At 36.0% G+C, this 14,673-nt stretch overlaps 1 protein-coding gene across 1 annotated transcript; it reads left to right on the forward strand.

Annotated features, from left to right (window-relative positions):
- Nucleotides 1–6,297: 6,297 nt before the first annotated feature.
- LOC106546051 (olfactory receptor 10A7-like) lies at nucleotides 6,298–7,182 on the forward strand. The gene has a single exon (XM_014062812.2). It carries the CDS (start codon nucleotides 6,418–6,420, stop codon nucleotides 7,180–7,182), a length of 765 nt encoding a protein of 254 aa, XP_013918287.2. The 5' UTR covers nucleotides 6,298–6,417.
- Nucleotides 7,183–14,673: the final 7,491 nt, after the last annotated feature.

Below are 14,673 nucleotides of genomic sequence, written 5' to 3' on the forward strand. Positions count from 1 at the left end.
TGCCTCCCCTGACTGCGTAATTCTCAACAAATGGAGCCAAGGATGATTTCTATTTAGAGGTTTAAGTTGTGGCAGGTCCAACACTGTCTATCAGCTCTACTTACCTACTTACATACAATATATCATGTCTGTCTGTCTTCTGTCTGTTTCTCTGTCTATCAATATCCTTATATAACTATCTGTGAATCTGGGGTTTATTTTACAATTACTGAGTATTTGCTATTTGAAGAAGCCCCTGTGAAAATGATTAAAATGAAGACAGGAGAACAGCAGAAATCATTATTCTTGTTTCAAGGGACACAATGAGAAGCATGTTATCTTTGTTCTTATTATACCTTTCATATGGAAAGATAATGGCTACAATCTTATGAGTAAAAAGTTTACAATATCAGGAGGTTTATCAGTTAAGGTTTATAGTTTCAATGAATAAAAACAAATCAAGTCAAGGGAACTTACTAATAAGAAACAACATTGTGCTTGCAGCTTAGCATTACCATGTCAATCTTTCCCCTTTTCAGAAGTAGAAAATTAAACTGTTCTGTCTCCCAAAAATATATTTATCATATTCATTCTAATTCAAATAGTGTAAATTGACTTAATCAGACTCCTCTATCACATATAATTGCTTACACAATTATAACACTTCCATATAAGACTTGAAATAAATGGGAATAGTTCAGACTTCTATGTTCTTGCTGAACATAAATTTATTCTTTTGTATATATGTGTATAAGTAGATGATTCTAACATGAATAAGGACAGATCTGACAAAGAAATGTATGCCTGCATAAAAATTTTTTTTTCTAAAATCAAGCCTTCTTGATTTCTGCCTAATAAAAGACCAGGATTTTGTCCTTTTTTTACAGTTTCACTGTAGGACAACTTAAAAGAAGTGATTGATGGATTCACTCTGTTCTTCCTTCCATTGGAATAAAGTTAAAAAAATATATACATATGAGCTAAAGAAACATTAAAATGGTAAAGATAATGCATTTTTTCTGAACTATTATGACTATTGTATGAACTCTGTAGCTTTTAGAAGGAACATACAGCTTCTTCAAAAAGGTTGTCCAAACTTGTTTGTTTCACTTCTGAATAATTTATACCTCTAATAAATATCATTAATATATATTAATGTTTACAATTTATATTAGAAACACAAAGACCCTGAAGCAATTGAGAGACAGAATCAGAATTTTCCACTGTCATTGTTAAATCAACTTTTGCTTGAGCTATTTCAAATATCTGCCCAGAGAATAAGTTGAAGATCTGAAAACAGAAGGGGAAAATTTGGTTTGGAAGAACAGAGCTTTTTACTTGTTATAAAACAGAATTACCCTAGAAAATATGGTAAATAGCTTAGAAGAAAGGGAACATTTCCCCACAACACAATGTTGCCAACAGGGGTTCCTTAATGCCTTTCATGTTGTTCTTTGTAAGATGATAATATTTGTAAAGAAGCAGATCTTGACATTCCTGGTGGACAATGCTGCTGCTAGTTGGGAAGGGCCTTCAGTTGACATGCCAATTTTCATCCAGAATCTAGCAGTGGTTACTCTTGTCTTAATTATCACTTTATTGGGCTATTATAATACATGAGGTCATTACATGAGGTATATTTGGAGAGCATTTACAAGCATTAAGTAGTTTAGAATGGAATGATCCAGCTGTTGTCAGGTTCTTATTAACATACACATATTATAGCTATGCTTTATAATTACACTTAGTTTTTCTCTAACTTCTTTGAGTTTATAGAAAATGAAATACTCTTTCTTTTCTGTGGAGAAAGAAAGAAAAGGAAAAGAAAGAAAGGAAGGAAGGAAGGAAGGAAGGAAGGGGGAGGGAGGGAGGGAAAAAAGAGTGAAGGAGGAAAGAAGGAAGGCTGTCTTCAAAATATCTTAGATATGTCTATGGCAAAAATAAAAGTTGAAGGAAAAGGAATAATTATACTTTAAAATTGGAATAACCAATAATACCTTATTTTATTTACTGATTAAAGCACCATGCTAGAAACCAGAAGACTACGAGTTCTAGTCCTGCTTTTGGCAAAAATCCTTTGGATCAGCCTCTCTTTGTCTCCATCTAATTTCCCTAAATGGATTGTGGTTGTGTGGAAATAAAAGAAGAAAAGAGTATCACGTAATACGCTGTAAACATAATAAATATGGGATTTAAAAAAATCTTTTAAAAAATAAATGCTGAAACTTACATGCTTGTATTAGACAGCAAGAAACAAGTATGTAAAGTGTCATCTGCAAAGTTATTCTTTTGCATGCTTTTTCTCATTTTATACTCATGGTTTTCTAGGGTCAGTTATATTGCTTGATTTAATGAAAGATGTTGCAGGCATGAATAAGTTGTACTTTGTTTTTTTTAAAAAAAATCATTCCAAGTAATTGAGGAGTTAATTATTTGCTAACTCCTTTTGACCATGGGGATATTTTCATTTCAAAAAGAAGGAGAATGCACCCTTTTTGAAATATGGTACAAGTGCAGTACAAGAAGTGAAGAAGGAAAAGTTGTACATCTCTGTACAGGATATCAGAATGTAGCATTTGCCAAATCTAAATGTGGGAAACAAAAGGAACATTATTTCATTGAATGAAGTAATAAAAACAATTAAATGGTGGTGATTTCATAGTTTAAAGAAGGAATCAGAAAACCTAATGGAGTACCTAGAGTTAGATCTCCAACTACTAGTCGTAATAACTACATTTCCAATACTATAAATAATATCTCCTTGAGTAAAGAGGATTATGTTACATGTTAAACATTTAATTAATAAATATGATAGTGGAATTGTTGATTGAACAGGCATTTGTCTGTAATGTTAGAATCACAAAATATGCAGAATTGAATATTATTTCAGCATGGGTAAATGGATAAGCTTCTCTGATGAGTGAGTTACTCTATAGGAAAATGGATGCAGAGTTCAGTTCAGAGGAATGTATGGAGTCAGGGACGTGCAGTCACTAGAGGCAAGGGAGGCGGAGCCTCTCCAGTCTCCTCAGGAAAAAGAAATTAATTTAAATATTTTTTTTAAAATAATTAAAGCCAAGATAGTTGCTACCAGATTCCAGGTCACAGTGGCTTGGTGTCTGCTTAGTGTTAACCAAAGCAGGAGGCGAGAGAACTCGGGGCCTCCTTTCCATGAGGAATTTTTCGCCTTCTAAAAGTTAAGAAAGAGTTAAAAGGCAAAAAAGTTCAGATGGAAAAGAGGCACTAACTCTCCTGCCTCCTGATCTGGAAGCAGCGAATCATGTCTTCTTGAGCACGCTTACATTGGGCGGGCTATTTCGGAGGGCGTGCTTCAGAGGAGAGATGAGTGGGGGAGAAGGAGGAGGCTGGCTCTTTGCTGCAGACCTGGGCACTTGGCGGCTCCCGTGATGCAAAGTGCCCCATCACCCCCGATGCTGCCGCCCGCCCGCTGCCCTGGCCTGCTTCTCCAGGTTCTGCCGCTGGAAGTCCCAGATTGCCTCTGGGGGAAGGCTGGCTGAGAAGCAGAGTGAAGCTTCTCCGCGGCCTACCGGGGCTACGCAGAGGCTCTCGCAGGAGCGCGTGACAGTGCCTGGTGGCCCGGAGCGGCCCTGGCTGCAAGACAAGGCAGCGCTTAAAGCAGCCGTGCCACCGCCCCTCCTTCGCCCGGCGGGGCGTTCCCTCAGCTCAGCAGGGCAGGGGTCGTCCTCAGCAGTGGGGCAGTTTGCATCGTGGGAGCCGCCAAGCACCTTTGCTGCAGACCCAGGCACTTGGCTGCTCCCACGATGCAAATCCCCACCACCACTGAGGACGACCGCTGCCCTGCTGAGCTGCCCAGCTGAGCCTCACCAGGTATAAACTTCACCGCACGTCACTGTATGGAGTACTGTCATTACATGTCAGCATTGTGAGATACTCCATAGAAGAAGCAAATCCAGGGGATCTAGCTCTAGTACTAGCTCTACTTTACTGTATAGTTACAGTAACATAATCTTGCAAATCTGAAAGGTTATATCTCTCACCTTCAAATTTACAATCCAAGAAGGCAGGAAGCTAGGGTCCCTCCTAGGATATCTGCAGTGCCTGCATTTTTCTGCACATTCAGATTTCATGTATTAGACCATTGTTTAGTCAGTGGCTCTTCTGGTCTTCCAAGGACATTTTTTATACCTTTACATCATCATTATTTTTATTTGCTAAGGTAAATTGGGACAGATTCTGAGAAGGACAAGCAAACCAGAAACTAAGGCCAAGGAAAAAAAGATGGATGTAATTCATGTAAACTGATATTTAGCCTTTATTGGAAAGCTACAATAAACCTCTGTATATATGATATCTCAGACAGGATTTAAGACTATAAGATCAAGACTATCATTACAGGGTGCAGATTAATGAAGGTATGTTAAGGAACAAATGAACTTTTAATGTCAAGAGCAATTTGGCATTGCAACAGGATAAAAAGACTCCAACTTGCAAAGATTAAGAGCCACAGGTTGAGGCCGGTCCAATATGAGTGGTTTGAAATGGTCTTTTTCAACATTGTGATTCTATATACTATGAGACAGTTATCCACATAATGATTCACCCAGTCCAGCTTTTTATCTTATGCTGTATTCTTATATATGTATGATTTAATGTGTATGTGCATATGCCTATTCAGCATAGTCACTTAAATAATAACTTAAACAAAAACAAAACAAATAATTTGTAAACAATTATCTTATGTGACATAAGTAGTTAAAAGCTCTATCAGTTCATTGTACGCAATAGAAGATTGAGAACTTTTACTTTTCAACCAAAGACAAATTCTTTTCAATTTTTGAAGCCATTTGATTTCACAAGAAACTGTATTTTAGGTAATTTTTGGTAAGGCCACACTTGGAATACTGCATTCAGTTTTGGTCACTACAATGTAGAAAAGATGTGGAGACTCTAGAAAGAGTGCAGAGAAGAGCAACAAAGAAGATTAGGGGATTGGAGACTAAAACATATGAAGAAGGGTTGCAGGAATTGGGTATGTCTAGTTTAATAGAAGAGGGGAAACACGATAGCAGTGTTCCAATATCTCAGGGGTTGCCACAAAGAAGAGAGAGTTAAATTATTTTCCAAAGCACCCGAGGGTAGAACAAGAAGCAATGGGTGGAAACTAATCAAGGAGAGAAGCAACTTAGAACTGAGGAGAAATTTCCTGACAGTTATAACAATTAATCAGTGGAACAGCTTGCCTCCAGAAGTTGTGAATGCGCCAACACTGGAAGTCTTTAAGAAGATATTGGATACCCATTTGTCTGAAATAGTATAGGTTTACTGCCTAGGCAGGGGGTTGGACTAGAAAACCTCTAAGTTCCCTTCCAACTCTGCTATTGTATAGGTAGTCCATTTAATAGTCTTAATTCCCAATTGCATTTTCTCAGTACCCATTGTGTGTATTTTCAATTTTGCTCATTATTTTTCATAACAAGTTAGAGACTATAGAGTTCCATAGATTTTAATGAGACATAACTCATTACTAACTGCTAAACAAGTAATCCATGATGTAGTGGTATCTGTTTTTTGTTCAGAAACATATTCTCTATTACACCAGAAAGGATATACAACCATCATAACAACTTTGTACCAACAAGACAAAGAATATACGTCTTTATGAAAAGATATTTACAGCCAGTGAATCAGAATAAAATTTATTCATTGTTTTAGAGGTAAATCTTTTTTTTTCTTTTATTTTGTTGACTTGGACTAAAAGTTCTTTTAAAAAAATATATAAATTGAGGGAATGGATTTTTCTCCACTGCAGAGGAGAAGAAATAAAGAATCCTGATTCTATAGATACATTTCCATTGAACAACTGCGAGCTTAAAACAAACCCTGTTTGAGGACAACCATGGATATTTATTTTACATTTTAATTATAGACATTTCTGGACTACCTTCAATCATGCATTGGACATTTTGAAAAACAGAAAATTCAAACAGAATATATGTTTACAATAGTTCTATGGATTTAGATTAAATTTATATCTGAACATTGTATACACTTATCACTATATTAGAATGCAAGATTATTTTCATTTTTAATACATTTATTGATTTAACAATACAAAATTAATACAAACTAATATCAAAAAGAAAAATAGAAAAAATACAAAGTGCAAAAAAGGAAAAGAAATGGAAAAAAATAAAGAAATAACTCGTGATCTTCTGCACAATGAGAATTTTCATTTGTCTTTTTTTTTTTCATTTTCTCCCTCAGATGACTTTTATTGGGGACTACAGCCTGAAAAATCAAACCCTGAGACCTAGCTTCATCTTCTTTGAATATACCAATAATTCTGGACTGCAAGTGTTACTGTTTGCTGGGTTCTTTACTGTCTATACCCTGACACTTTTGGGGAATGGATTGATTATAACCCTCACTTTTATTGATTTAGCCCTTCATACACCCATGTACTTCTTTTTACGAATCTTGTCTTTTCTAGAGATTTTGTACACTTCAGTAACTGTCCCTAAGATATTAGTGAATATTATATCTGAATCAAAAACTATGTCCTTCCTAGGTTGTGCTACCCAGATGTATTTTCTTCTTTCTCTTGGAACAGTTGAATGCTACCTATTAGCTGTCATGGCATATGACCGCTGTATGGCAATATGCTTCCCACTACATTATGTCCTGGTTATGAACCAAAATGTCTGTGCTCAAATGGCCATTGCTGCTTGGATCTGTGGAATTGTAATGCCACTTGGCAATGTAGTTTGGATCTTTTCTTTGCCCTATTGTGGCCCCAACCAGATTAATCACTTCTTCTGTGATGTTTCACCATTGCTGAGGTTGGCTTGCACTGATACCACAAGGAACGAGATATCCATCCTTGCCCTAAGTGTGCTAATCACACTGTCCCCCTTTCTGCTGGTGTTGGTTTCTTATATCCGTATCTTTTTCACTATAGTAAAAATGCCATTAGTTAAAAGTCAAAATAAAGCATTTTCCACTTGCTCATCACATCTCATTGTGGTTACCTTGTTTTATGGCTCTGCCAGTGCAATGTATCTACATCCAAAATCCAACCACACAGAAAATATAGACAAGGTGGTTGCCTTGCTTTATTCCATTATCGTCCCAATGTTGAACCCTATGATTTATAGCCTGAGAAACAAGGAAGTGAAGGATGCCCTAAGAAAATTAATGAAGGCAAAGAACAGGTTACCTTGAGAACCCGGCAAACACTTTTATGGAAAGTTTTTATTTCTTTCATTATTTTATTTTATTTTATTTTGTAAATAAATAAATACTATGTGCTTTATTTTGAGAGATCAATGTTTACAATATAAATTTTCAGCAATTTATGTTCATTTCCATTTCAAATGAGGAAGGTATTAAGGAGTGAGGCACTCTAAATCTTACACAGTATATTCTCCAAATATTCAAACTTGCTTCATCTAAGTGGGGCCTTGCAATCACTTTGTTGTTGAAAACGCAGACATTTTATTATTTATTTTTCAAACAGACAATAAGTGCTTTCCATTTACAATATTTTATGATATTATTTTTATTAGTTAAAGTAGCTCTTATTAGCCAGAGTCTGTTATTCCTTTTTGAAGATCTGCACCATTTCTGAGACTTTTTTTTATTGTTAAACTATAAGGGAGTGTGAATAAATTTTTTAAAAACTTTTGATGGAGAAACATAAGGACAGATATTTGTGATTTTATTTTACTATTTTTAAGTGATCTGTAGCCATGGATTATAGCTTTGGAAAGATTTGCTGTGAAACTGCATGACTTTTATGAACTTTTTGGCCAGAAGCTATTCATTGATTTGGTTTATTTTTTTCAAAAAAAATCTTTAACCAGAAGAAGGAGCTAAAAAGATGGCGAAACATGAATTCAAGCTATTCTTAGAGAAGTATTTGAAAAATATTTATTGAAAACTATTCACTTTATGAATAAATTATGTTCTCAAGAAGTTATAAAAGAACAAAAGAAACAAACTATTCAAGAAATTGGAAGAAAGATGAGTAATTCAGAGTTGCAGTTATGTGTAGAATTATGTTTTCCCTTGTTTTTTTTTTCTTCTGATAATTAAAACAATAATTGTTTGGACCTTTAATTATCCTGCTGATGTTCTTTTTAAAATGTTTTTCTTTCAAGATTTTCAAATATTTCAATATATATGATCTGCCAAGTGTAACTCTGTTAGATCATGCCAGACTAATCTTATTGCATTCTTTGATAATGTGACAAAATTAGTGGACCAAAGGAATGCTGTCGATATAGTTTCCTTGGATTTCAGTAATAAAGAAAAAAGGAAAGCAGTACATGCTTCATGGCAATGACAATACTTTCAATAAGTAGACATTAATTGGATCAATATATATTAATTGTATATAACTTTTTTCCTGATGTAATATGTATGATAATCATGGATCATCACCTTTGTTAATCACTTCATGTTCATTGTGTTTGATATTAATATTAGGACTATCAGATATGAGTTGCAAAAAAAAAATTGAGCTATTTTTTTCTGTATGTTTTCCCATCTAGTGGTAATCATTCAGATTTTTGCAGCCCACATTTGTTGAAACTAATTAGAATAATCTTATTTAATTAAATTTAAGCATTTGGGGGGTGATAGGAGGAATATATAAAATTTAATAGTGAAAACTTAAATTTGCAAGAATTTTGTGTCCTTGGGTACTTATTTAGTTCTAGGTATGTTTCTCACAATTTTTTTCTTAACACAAATAAAAGCAATAATTCATACCAAAATTGATTGAATATTGAGAATATAGCCATTCTATTAAGAGCAAAGATACAATTTTTATTATTGTGTAATTGAGCAAAAGCACAGAATTTTATTGAAATTTTGCCCTTTTCACAACAGCCATTTCAAATTCTGCCCTACTTTAACTGACAAAACTTCTTTTTATCACAAAGGAATACTGTTTATTAAATAGGCATTAATTAAGTTGTGCTAGTTTACAGCATAAATAACATTACTCTGAAATGTGAACACTTTTATACACTAAATCCCAGAAGAACTTATCTACTGTTCCAATTAAGCCTACTTTTTCAATTAATTCAAATTGCCTCTGAGAAAATCTTAGTGGATATCTGTCTCCATGTAATGACTGAAAAATTTGAAAGTGGAAACAATTCTCTCTGGGAAAGTGACAGCACTTCTATATTTTTAATAAGTCCTCTGGAGAGTAAGCTTAGATGCTTTGTTTACAAATTATTAATATGGATTTAATACATGAAGATGCAATTTAAAACTTCTTTATTATGTCAGTTGAATAAGTTTAGAATGGTTAATAAAGTCACATTTTTTTCATTGTACTAAAAATGAAAAAAGTATCTATAGTGTGAAACATTGTATAGAAATACTTCTCCTTCTCCTTTGCTTTTGTGGCTAGGAAAGAACAAGAACCCGAGTAACTATGTTAGTAGCCTGGCACTTTAATCACTACATCTTATTAGGTGACAAATACAGATACATTTAAAGTTAGCAATCAAGCCTGGGAAAATAAAGTAAGTAAGCACCATAACAGCAGAAGTATTTTACATGTCGAGATATCAGAATATGCAACATGAACTGTCACTAAATAAATTACACATTATCCATTTACCCAGGTGGTGCTACATCTCAGATGTCTAATATTGCATCAAAAATCTAATGAAAGAAAGGAACACTAGAACACTTCTCATATATGCAGACATAGCATATGTAATGTGTATCACTCTATATTGAGATCTTAAAGGATGATAGACTGCATGTAATGTTCAAAAAGAAAGAATATTCTTGTACTTTTTAAGTACAATGCTATATCAGAAAGGAGTCCCTATGGATTTTATTCTGCTAGTTGTTGCTTGTGTCCATTTCAACAATGATAGTCAGCACTGTCTGTATTTCTGTGCTCATGTGGCCAGCATGATGTCACAGAGTGCTGTATTCTTCCCAACAAAGTGGTACCTATTTATCTAGTTGCATTTGAATATTTTCAACTGTTTAGTGACAGGACCTAGTCATAAATGGGTGCTCACATAGCTGCATGATGCTAGATCTCATACCTGGACTGTCGGCTTTCCAGCCAACAAGCCCAGCATCTTAACCACTGAACCATCATGCCTCTTTGGAGAGGATCACTTTTTAAATTAGGACATTTGATTTGATTTTACAAGAAGGGATGTGGTGGAATTTAATCAATTTGTTTGGAAAACATCTCACATCAAGCCTAAAGACTGAGATGATTAGACTAGAGCCCACAAGGCAATATTTATTTAAATCAAATCATCTGGTATTCATACCATTAAAAATATATATTTATGAGGGCCTATCCCCTTCCAATACCATCCTTCCTACAAATATATAAAATTAAGGGATTGGATAGATAATTTTTTAGTTTTTATTTTATTGAAAAATTATCATTATTCAAAACAGTTAGATTCTAAATACAATTATAATGTAAAAACTTTAGTTTGAATTTTGTAATGCCTCAGGTACCTCCTGGCCCAGCAGGGTGAGCGCTCTCCAGGAAGAACCATTGCTACTTCCCAGTGCTCCTCAACTGAGCACCTCTATGCCAAAGATACTTCAGACATGCTATGATGAAAATATGTTTATTTATATAGTAATTTTACATAGTAATACATACCCCATATATTAATAGGATTCCCAGTCACATGTGATGCTTTATTTGTCAACTTATCAGCACTGGTAAGAATCAGAGACAGCTTTAGAATGAAATGCAACCATGATCTTGTATGCAAGATTTAAAAAAAGGTAATGATGTGATGGTAACATATTTCATTCTCACTGATTGATTGTGCAAGTTATTCGAAAGAGTGATTATTACCAAAGATGCTCTTTCTGTTTTAGACTTTATTTGTTTGTTTGTTTATTAGAATTTGTCAAACAAAAATGAGAACAAGAATAAGAGAATAAAAATACAATGATAAGGACAATAGGCATGTTAGTACCTTTATGCACACCCCTATAGTGACCTCTTAAGTATGAAGTAATGTCCACAGAAGTCAATTTGTGATTGAAATTGTGAAAATTTGTAGTTGAGACAACTAAATCTGGTAAGGCATTCCAGACTTTAACAATTCTATTACAAAAATCATATTTTTAACAATCAAGTGTAGAATGATTTACACTGAGTTTAAAGCCATTGTTTGTGTGTACATCATTGTGATTAAAACAGAAAAAGTCATTTACAGGTAAAACATATGTACAATTTTGTATGCACTACCTAGGTCTGACCACAAATAATGCAGTTCTAAATTATCCAAACTGAAAATTTTGAGCCTAATAGCATAAGGAATTCTATTATGTACAAAAGAATGCAAGATTTTTCTCATGAAATACTTCTGAACCTGGTCAATTGTACTGATGTCAGATATAGGGTGGGGGTTCCAAACACTTGAACAATACTCTAAAATTGGTCTAGCATAAGTTTTATAATTTCTAATAAGCAACACAATGTTTCCAGAAAAAAAGGTTCACAAAATTAAGTTTTCAACTCTTAATGCTTTTTTAGCAATGCTAAAAAAGAACTTTGGAGCATAACTCATCAGCGATAAGTACACCTAGATCCTTAACCAAATTAACATTAGCAATGTTTTCAATTGATATTCCATTTAAACAATGGCATAACGTCAGATTAATTAATCTGGTCATGGTAGAATTAAGGCTACCTCTCATGTTGGGGAAAACCCACCCAGTGTTTCACAACAGTTTACACAAACCGGTGACCACCACTGGGCTGCATAATCTTCCAACACCACCGTCTCCGGTGCAGGTTGATGGTGAACACCATTATGAAATCAAACAGATAGTAGATTCCCGTCATCATCATGGCACTTTACAGTATTTAGTAGTTTGGAAGAGATAGCCATTTACAGGCGCATCATGGGTGTGGTCATCTGAGGTGCACGCACCATGCCTGATCACTTGATTCCATCGTCGATACCCTGATAAACCTATAGAGGATACTGCTAATAGCACTTTTTGTCTTCCAGAATCCTCTCCACTGGTAGTGGGTGGCATGTCAGCCCTCAGGCTGACATCCAGGGGGAACCTGTCCATCACCATGCCTACTCAACCATGCTTATACACCACTAACGGTGCCACAATGATGTTGCCTCTCCAATGTCGATTGAGCCTGTAGCTGCATGTGGCTCTTCTACTCGAGTACAACTGCTTACTCTGATGTAACTCTTTTGCTCGGATGCGGCTAACCAGGAAAGAGGCTATGATGACACTGAGTGTGGGTGTGGCCAAGGGTGTGGGTCATGGTGATTGGTGAGTGAAGTTGTGTGTGGAGCTGGGTGGGGTAATGGTATATATATAAGGGTGATGGTGTTAACTTGGTTCGAACTGACTTGGATTTGATTACCTTTATATCATTGTCATTTAGTGCTGGTTATCACATAGTTTCTTACATAGAGATAAAAGTTTTTCACCAAACAAACTGAATCTCTAGTTGTATGCAACGTGAATGCCGGAACATGACATCTGGATTGTATCAACAGATCCTGCACCAATTCTAACAACCCAAAGTTCTAAATATTTTTTTATTAGATTTATATTATGTCTTTCGGCCAGAAGTTGGCCCAGCCAATTCAACCACCTCTTAACCTTTTCAGGCAGGTACCTCTTCCTTTTGTTTGCCTTGGCCAGGCTGAGCTCTTGCTGGCTTTTGCTGCTGTTCATTGTCTCTGCTTCTGAAATGCCCTCTTTGCATCTCCTCGCCTCACCTCAGCTCTCCACAGTGTGTCTAAGCTGAGGGGTCGCAAATGGGCAGGTGCAGCATGGCGAGGGAGGGGGAAAGCTGCAGGGCTCATACCCTGGCTACCAACAGCTCCCCTCTGCTACATGTAGATACACCCCCAAGATCCCCGAGTTCCCCCTTTTGCATTTTGTTTCATGCCTTCAGGTGAAGCAGAGGAGCCACTCGGCTTCATCAAATTCCTGCAATGGGTAAGTTGAGTATTGGGAGGTGCCCAGCCAAGCAGAGCCCAGGCAGGCTGTGGAGCACAGAGCCAGGTTGCCGTGAGAGGGCCCGCTTCCCTTCACACAAAGGCATGAAAATGGAACACAAAAGGGGTGTTGTTGTGGTTGCACCTAGTTCCTCCTTCCCCCCATCCCGAGCCAGAATTGGGTAAACTTTCCTCCCTCCCTCCCATCTTGCTTGCACAGTCCAGTACCCCCACCTGCATTTTTCCTATCTTGTAACCTTTCCTTCATATTGTTCTCTCTTCCACCCCATTGGCCCACCTGATATATAAACACAGGCATGGCCCCGGGTCTACAAAGTTGAATGCTTCAATTCCTTCTAGGAAACATATGGCTTTTCCTGGTTCTGCACTCCACAGCCTGCCTTGGCCTTGCTGGCTGGGCACCTCCCATTGCCATCACCCAACTTGTCATTGCAGGAATTTGATAAGCCGAGTGGCTCCTTGGCAGGCCCTGGATCCAAACTAAACCTGGAGATTTCCCATTGTCATGCCCTCTCCTACTGCCGCCCTCTCATGCTGCCACCACTGCCCTCTCCTGCCGCTGCCACCCTCTCCGTCATGCTGCCCTGTCCCCGCTGCAGCTGCAATAGTGGCAGCTGCAGCGGGGACCTGTATATAGGCAGGAGGAGGCAGTTCTATGGATGCATGTGGCAAAGGCAAGGCAGGGCGAGCAATTACCAGTTTGCCCAAACCAGTCCGATCCGAGAGCAACCCATATCTGACTGGGTTGGAGGGTGGAGTTGAAATTGATTGATCTTTTAAGTTGTACCATTTGTGCTTTTTAATATTGTTGTTAATTGGCCAGAAATATTAAAGCTCTATTTGCAAATCAACTATATTAACTTCCATACCTTTGATCTGCACACATCCCCACACTAAAGGATATTAATTGCTGATTTTGTCTTTTTAAGAAAATATTCCTAACAAATTGAAAAGATTCTATGTTGCAACAAGAAAAAAATTAAACAGGAACCTTTGGCCAAATAAACCAGATTACTTTTTTCTGTTGAGAATATCTCATCTACAGCACAACGAGAATGCTGACCAAGTAGAAAGCAATAAATAATAAATACTAAAGAATTTCAACATCACACTGTAGTTTCCAATATATCTATTTTTTATTTTTATTTTATTTTTTATTTTCTAGTTCTGAACATACATATTTTGTGGACATTGCATTGACTGGGTCAAATCTTTTTTAGACAACATCAACAATAATAATACAAATAATATGTGCAATTCTTGTCTTCTAGTTTGAACAATATTTATCTCATTTCATATTCCTTTTATGTTTCCCCATTAATTCATTTAAACATAAATAACATATCTTTGTGCCTGATATTTATTATCCCTTTCTAGGCATTATCCTTCAATATTGTGAATATCACTCGTTTTTCCACCATAGTTTCAATGTTCCAAATGTGTGGAATTACTAATATCACCAATTATTAACAATATTCAATGCATCATGGGATTACAATATATTTTAATACACTATTAAATTAATTACATTTACTCTACCTAATATTAGATTGCCATCTACTAATCTGCATTTATTGGAATTATGGTATTTTCCCATTTTATTAATATATTTTCTCATTATCCGTCATCCCTGAATCTTTCTAGAATTCAATCATTTATTGACTTTTGGTCAATCTTGTACATCTCTCTCTTGAATTCT

Source organism: Thamnophis sirtalis, unplaced genomic scaffold (genome assembly GCF_051295495.1).
Source record: "Thamnophis sirtalis isolate CommonGarterSnake01/CBP01778 unplaced genomic scaffold, rThaSir2_p1.2 scaffold_4, whole genome shotgun sequence".
NCBI lineage: Eukaryota > Metazoa > Chordata > Lepidosauria > Squamata > Natricidae > Thamnophis > Thamnophis sirtalis.

Coding starts and splice junctions, on each gene's coding strand:
- LOC106546051 (XM_014062812.2), top strand. CDS start 6,418: ATGTACTTCTTTTTACGAATCTTGTCTTTTCTAGAGATTTTGTACACT.